This window comes from Oratosquilla oratoria, chromosome 11 (assembly GCF_046742065.1).
Source record: "Oratosquilla oratoria isolate Oo_2021 chromosome 11, ASM4674206v1, whole genome shotgun sequence".
NCBI lineage: Eukaryota > Metazoa > Arthropoda > Malacostraca > Stomatopoda > Squillidae > Oratosquilla > Oratosquilla oratoria.
This window is the reverse complement of record NC_134787.1, coordinates 22,460,083-22,467,582: the sequence shown is the minus strand read 5'-3', so window position 1 is coordinate 22,467,582 and position 7,500 is coordinate 22,460,083. Positions and strand designations below refer to the sequence as shown.

Sequence of the window (7,500 nt, the reverse complement as noted above, 5' to 3'; positions counted from 1 at the left end):
CCTTAATTTGTGTATGTGTGTGTGTGCGTGTATGTGTGTGTGTGTTCCTCCGCATGCGTACATGCATAGAGCACATACTTATCACTTGAAATCTGTTGCTATAAAAAGTATGCTGCTGCTGCTACGCTCTCTTTCTCTCTCTCTTTCCCTCTCTCTTTCTCAAGGACGTGGAGTACCTCCAGTCTAGCTTAAGCACTGTAACTCCTTGTTCTCATTCTCTACGCAGTTATGTTCGCTATGCGCCTGCGCATTGAACACTGATGTGCCTTTGTTTCCCTCTGGGTCTAGCTGTATTTAGCTAAAATTCGCTAAGTTCCGGCAGCGTGTCGAGCCTTTGTCACGCGGCCACTCTCTTGCTTAAGCCCAAACTCAAACATCAGTTTATTCTCAACCGCGACTGGTGTCCAGGGTCTACGTCCAACCTCCCCTTCTACTGGGCGCAAAGGTCAATTGCCCCAGCACAGACTCGAAATGGATTATTATAAATGACCCACTCCCTATTTTCCAGTCCACTTGCTCAGTTTCTGAGTAAGTGGACAGCTGTTTCTGCTGATACCAACATGCCCAGAAGGAGGTGAATAATGTTAGACGGCCCTATTGACTGAGTATGCACGTGTGCGTGCGTGCATGCATACATGCATGTGTGTGTAGAGGGGAGAAAGGGGAACGGTGTGCACTTTGTGCGTGCGAGGAAGCGGATGCGCGCGAGCGTATGCATAATCCCCCGAAAGCTTCCAGTAAGCGGGACAAGAGGCGTCGAGGAGTCACGCCACTAGCCTACCAGCCTGCCTGCCTGCCTGCCTGCCTACCCTCGCTATTCACGAAGACCCATGTGGACTAGACTGATAGGCACTGCGGCCAAGTGGCTTCAGGCCCGAGACCTGACCCGGGGGGAGCGGGGTTAGGGTTGGGGATGGGGGAGGGCAAATCGATGACGCAACGAGCGACTTCCCATGAAGAGCAGCCATAGTGAAGAACTTAATAACGACCTTACACTCGAGGAGGGTGACAACGATGGACACATTAGAGGAGGAGGAGGAGGAGGGGCACTCCCGTGGCAGAACGACGCACCGGTGAGGGAGAGGACCCAGTGAAGGCCACGGCAAGTGAATGAAGGATGGGGGGGGGGCTGAGGATGAGGTAAGAGATCCTGTGCCACTCCTGGAGACAGCTTCGAAATTATCGAGGGTGTTGCTCCACTCTCCGTTCTCCGAGGCGAGATGAGGCGGGGCAAGGGGTATGTGTGTGTGTGTGTGTGTGGGGGGGGTGTCAGTTCATGATGACCTGTTATACTTGTATTTCCTAATACCACTACAATCCAGGGAACCGAGGCAGGCCTTGTCAATGACCTAACTTGGGAGACGGACGGACAGAACAAGGTCATGTCCGCGTACTGATGCTTGTTGCACGGCTATAATGCGAAGCTGCTGCAGATGCAGCTGCCGTTGGTAGGCTCGAAACGGCTCCGTGCGAATGCTCTGCTGTACTTGAGACAAGTGTCGAGGGATGTCGGCAAGTGCGGAACAAGTACGATAGACACTGTGGCGGCGCCAAAGCACAAGGGCCTCACGCACGCACGCACGCACGCACGCACGCACACACGCACGCACACACGCACTTGCACTAAGAGGCCTACGCACCGCAATATACAGAGGTCAAGGGTTTGTTTGGCGACGGTCAGGCTGCGGCCCGGGCGGCCGGAGGAGGATGGCCGCTGGTCGCGCGAGATGGAGGAAGTTGATCATTGTAGTTGATCTCGGAGACGGATGGATGGATGGACTGCGCCAACAACCACCTAAGGGGTCATAACGAGATAATTGATCTCCTCCATGTGAGAGGTCATGCGTGTGTGCGTTTGTGGGCCTAATGCATGCGTGTGATTCTGGGTGCATGGTTCCGTGTGTATGTGTGAATGTAAGAGGCTGGTAGATAAAGGTAGGCAAGTAAAGTAGATAGAGTGGTAGGTTGCGAGAATTTAATTTCTATGTGTAGGATTTTGATAACAATAGCCGCGAAGGAGTTCCATAATCTCGCTCCTCGTCTAAAGTTTATAAACAACTGCTAGGGAACAGATTTTAATGCTGATGTGACAATATGTAAAGTAAGCCATTCCTACATAGATATCGCGATTGTTTGTGCAAGCAGTATTGCTTAAGACGTTGTAACAATCTCTCTGATTGGAGAAAAAGTGGACGAGGAGAAAAATTTATTGGTACACGGGAGGAAAGTCACGCCCTTTGGGGGAGGCTCTTAGTAGTAACAGTAAAGATCATTGGATGAATAAAGTCGTGACGTCGGTGCATAGGTGACTTAGTGAGTGGATTGAGGATTCCAGTCGGGAGTCCCTTGGTGTAAATTGACAAGCCAAGTGTAATATTATTCGGAAAGAAAAGAATTTTTTTTTTAACTCCGTTAAATTCACCCCATTGAGAAACATTACTTACTTTCTACAGAAAGATATGGTGAAAGACACATTTAAGAAAAGTGATGGAAAGAAATTTAAAAATAAAAGAAGAAATATAAAACCATAGAAGGGAACAGTAAAGAGAATTATATACCAGTAGTTACGGAGATACGGAGGGAGGAAAGTGAGAAGTACGTGCCTACATATCACACAGAAACTGTTGTTGTTGCATCAACAAGAAAGGCAAAGCTCCGTCCCTAAATCCGCATCGTCACGACACTCTTAAACGTGTACTACCGCCCTCCAAACACACACACACGCGCACGCACACACGCACGCACGCACGCACACTACACGCACGAGCGATTGGTACCCGCAAAACTCCGTGACATCACAAGCGAGGTATGTAACCGTGGCGGGGCTGGGTGGATCGGGGAGGTGGGGGGTGGGAGTGGGGTGGGGGGTTATGGACACCATAACCTCGTCTTGTTCATCTCGTTCTCCCACACACCTATAGTGTGGGGATTTAGGGGTGAATGCTCTTCGTCGCTCGAATTTTCCCACTAATTTGAGAACGAAAAAAAAGGCACTGGGAAATGTTTGGTAAATATAGCTATAGCATGAAAGGTTCTCTACTTCTTTGTTTTAAAGGCAAATTTTACAATAGACATATAATGCCAACTATAATCTACAGATGTGAGGCTTGGAGTTGACGAAGACGATGGAGGAATGCACAGATTGTAATTGAGGGATCATTCCTAGGAATAACTCTGAAAGACCGGAAAAGCTGGTTGAGAGAGCAGACTGGAGTGAAAGATATTGCAAAGGCGATAAAAGAAAAGTAAATGAATTGGGCAGAGAAGTTAGGCCGAATGAATGATGAGCGATGGAGTGTGTTGCTGACTGGACGCAGTGAGATAGGAGGCGTGGAATACCAGAAACGAGATAGAAAAGTTTGCATGAATGACGGAGCAGATGTTGGCGCAGTCTTGTGAGTTATGGAAAAATCTGCAGTGGTTTCGAAGTTGCTGGTTGATTGAAATATATGGGTTTGGTCTTGCGTGTGAATATGTGTGCGTGTGTGCGGTTGTTCGTGTATGCTTATTTATCTGTCCACTAGTGCACTTGTCTACTTGATTTTCTGTCCCACTCCCATTCGGTGTGCTTAGAGTGTGTGAGTGAGTGAGTGAGAGAGAGAATGAGATATATAGTGAGAGAGTGAGTGAGTGAGTGAAGCGAGTGCCGCAGTGAATTGTCGACAAAGTTGGGAAGACAATGTGAGATAGTGATGCACCAGGATTCGTCTCCTCGAGTCAATAAATCTGGTTTTTCTGATTGTCGCACTCAGATCTGTCTGTGGGTCTCATCAGCGTGCTCACAGACATTGTCTGGAAGAGCACCGTTTCCTGGAATGCTGGAAATGCAGCCTGCAAAATCGTCAGATTCGCCCAGGTGAGTTTTATTTTCTTTCTTTTTTGGATTATTGTAAGCTTTACAGATGAGGTCACCTCGAATTAACATTGAAAGAGTTATTCGTGAACGATCTTTGCAAATATCAAAATATTCCTATGTACTACGTGTTTGTAGAAAGGACGTAATTTTATCAAAATGAGGTAGATGCTTTTCTTTCGGATTTTTAACTGCGTGGAATGATTCCAGGCAGTCATTCTTTTCTTTGTTGCTTCCGAGTCCCATAACTTCCGTGTATATACAGTACGCCAGGAAAACATAATAGTAAGTTTTAAAAAAGGGGCAGATGTGTTTGTTGTACTTGCAGTGGCTGGTGACGTATTCGTCGACGTATGTTTTGGTGGCTCTCAGCATCGACCGTTACGACGCCATTACACACCCAATGAACTTCTCCGGCAGCTGTAAGTAACTTTCCAATGCTTCCGTCACTTCTTCACACAAATCTTCCCATTGGTATTTCTACACTGGATAGGTGTGCCTTACTTTTTACTTATTTCGCACCTCAGTTCACAGTAACAGTAGGTGTTATGCCTGTCAGTGGTTCCAGCATGTTTCCCCATCTGGATCTATCTCTAAAGACCCCTTTCTCCCGTATAGTTTCGATGTTGGGCAAGTTATGTCTACTGAAGGCTTCTTCAACAGTTTCTTTCCATCTCTTTCTCGGCCTTCCTCGTGATCTTCTGGCGTGCCTACACCAGTAAATCTGCTACACAGTGGCAGTCAGGTTTTGGCATAGTTTGCTTTTTGGTTCGTGCTCACACTTTGGCTGAAGACGTTGACGTTATTTGTGTGCGTCAGAGGGTCCTCAGTGCTCTCAAGTTTGTTTCTGCCCTTGGGAATTGTCCGCACCGGTCCACAAACTTCGAGGAACTACTTGAAGTCTGTGTAGTCCCCCCCACCCCCTCCCACATCCTCCTATTAAAGTCCAGAGCTTGTAGTTTCTCCCCAGTTCCTCTTTGTCTGACTTCCATCAACCTTTCGGTGTGTTTGGGCCAAACTTCTCTGTTCCTTCCACCTTCGTCACCATTGCACCACTTCCCTTGGGTGTAAATATTTTTTTCTGAAGTACTACAGGTTTAAGTGTTACAGGTTTAAGTATTACAGTCTTTAAGTGTTACAGTCTTTAAGTGTTAGTCTTTAAGTGTTACTTGCGTTTTGATATTCAGTCTTTCAATTTTCCGAGGGCAACTTGGGTTTAATTGATTTTGTTATGTGTTCTTTTTTTCGATAAATGCTTTCATTTCTCCCTATTCCATTTTTATGTTAACATAAGAATGGATGAGACAGCAATAGACTATAAGGCCTACACTGGGTAGTTTCATGTCCCTTATCGCCTTTTATTCCTATCCACAAAGTTATCTAATCTTCTCTTACAACAACAAATTGTTTCAAAGCTCACTACATAGTTACTAAGTCTACCGGTATTCCATTCATTAGCCATTCTATTGGTAAATATGTTCTTGCATATTTCCTTTTTAAACCTAAATATGTCCCATTTAAATCCATTACTACAAGTCCTATACCGATGTCTTCATATGATGACCTTTCCTGTATCACCCTTGTTAAAACCCTTGACCCATTTGAATACCTCTATTAGATCACTTCTATTAGATCTTCACTAGATACTTCCTTCTCATCTTCAAAGTCCTTCTTCTTTATGGATGCCGATCATTTTAGCTTACTTTTTGCATTCTCTTTTTGCATCTTTCAATTTTTATTTTTTTCTGTGTCTCAGCTTACCATTTACAAATCTGAGAACAGTTTAGGCTCATCCTTAAATTTCTCGACGACATCATTATGAAATAATTTCTTTCTTGTAATTCATGTGCCTGATTTTTTTTCGTCAGTTTGGCTTGTACCATACTAATCTCCTCTAAAGAGTTTCCCTGATCTTGTCGAATATTTTACCGTCAAACCCTTTTTGACTGACATTAAGCACCTCGTCCGCCGCTGTTGCCATGTAATCAATTATTTGTCCGTTTGCTGGTTGTTCCCGTTTCAGGGCGACGAGCGCGCCATCTAGTCAGAGCCGCATGGATGTTGTCCGTCGTCTTCTCGTCCCCGTCGCTCTCTCTCTTTCAGGAGACTATTGTCGACGGTAAGAGTCCCTCTTTTTAATGTGTTTTTTTTATCATATGTATTTTTCTTTTTTAGATATTTAATGTTTCTTTATGATTTTTTTTTTTTTTTTTTTTTTTACAAAATTTGGATTCTATTTCCGTTTCATAAATGTTATGACCTTTTGATTAGTGAATGTATTCACGGTGATTCCACGTGTATTCTGTTCCCATTTTTCAGTTTATGTGTTTTTCTATTCTATCATTTCTTTTTATAAGGATTGATTAATGGGCGGACTCGAGCATCGCTCAGTTTTTTCCCATGCGCGGAACAAACACAGTGATATTTTAATCTGAGCGGAAATATTCATTTTTACGCTGTTTATGTGCTGTGCCTTGCGACACTGCCTCTAACCCAGGGCAGTGGACAAGATGCAGGGATGACCCGTCATCCAGGAGGTGCCAAGATAAGAGGGAGGGAACAGGGTAGAGGGGAGTGAAGTATATAGGGGATGGAATGGGTGGGAGTGGATTCTATGCCTTTGTTTTTTGGCTACCTCCCTTATAAGGGGGAAAAAGCCTTTGGTATATGTGTGTACGCAACATAGGTGTTAATTGCGGCCGTAGCTATTTCCTCTTATCGGATCGAACTGATGAAAGAACTGATCTTAGAAAGAATTAAAAGAAAGTTGCCCACCTCCTTTTACCAACATAGATTCAAGGAGGACCATGCGAGCAGTACGTTTCTCATAAATGTTAGGCCGGTGTCACACTGTCCGGCGCGGCGCCGCCGTTGCCACTTGTTGTCCGCTTGTTGTTGGTGAAAGCCAAGTCTCCCTAATTAGGAGTCATTAGACTCGAACTTTTACAAAGGATTACAAAGGAGGAGCATGCCGACAGGAGACCTTTTGGTCCATAACTAGGTCGGATGCGAAAAAATTATAATAATGATCAATAAATAAATGAATAGAAATTATAATAATAAATAAATTTGATAACAATATCTTAACAAGGAGGAGATGGTGGTCGTTGTATCAAGGTATTGTTGTCTCCAGGTGATTTTATTAAGCCAATTGAACTTGCAAACATAATTTTGGCGCATCCGGCCCCGCCGCACAGTGTGACATCAAAAATCAATGCGCTACCCCAGGTCTCTCTTGCGGGAGCTCCACGAGTCCCGTGTAACCGGAAGCGAGGACCGGATTGGCCCGTAAATCACTCAAGTAAAGATATATTGAGTTATCTGGGTATGGCTTGGGTAAGGCGAGGTGTCCGCTGTAAGAAGCGTGGAAGAAGTCGACTAGGTAAGTGCAGAGACGAGATGGAAAAGTTTGCAGAAGTGTCGTGGCAGAGACTAGCACAGTCGCGCGAGTCATGGGGAAGTTCGTGAGAAGTCCTTGTTCGCTAATAGACTCCGAACGGGTTGATGTAATTATTGTACACGACAGACATGGGCGTTGAATCTTAAGAGTCTAATCCGTAGACTGATAAGAACCAAACTTCAAGTTGCCGAGGTCCTCGTCGTTGTACTGGAGGGAGAAATGAAATGAGAAAGAGAGTGAGTGGGGA

At 45.0% G+C, this 7,500-nt stretch overlaps 1 protein-coding gene across 3 annotated transcripts in view; it reads left to right on the top strand.

The window, feature by feature from the left end:
* LOC143029645 (cardioacceleratory peptide receptor-like) overlaps window positions 1-7,500 on the top strand; it is a 147,517-nt gene that overhangs the window by 109,704 nt on the left and 30,313 nt on the right. For 2 of the 3 annotated variants that reach the window (XR_012966851.1, XM_076192429.1), the window contains exons 4-6: window positions 3,753-3,856; window positions 4,161-4,275; window positions 5,877-5,972. Coding sequence is in view for 2 of the 3 variants with exons in the window: in XM_076192429.1 (XP_076048544.1) it covers window positions 3,753-3,856; window positions 4,161-4,275; window positions 5,877-5,972 (315 nt within the window). In the remaining variant the exon portion in view is untranslated. The remainder of the gene's footprint in view (window positions 1-3,752; window positions 3,857-4,160; window positions 4,276-5,876; window positions 5,973-7,500) is intronic. The other variant, XM_076192430.1, reaches the window with a different exon arrangement.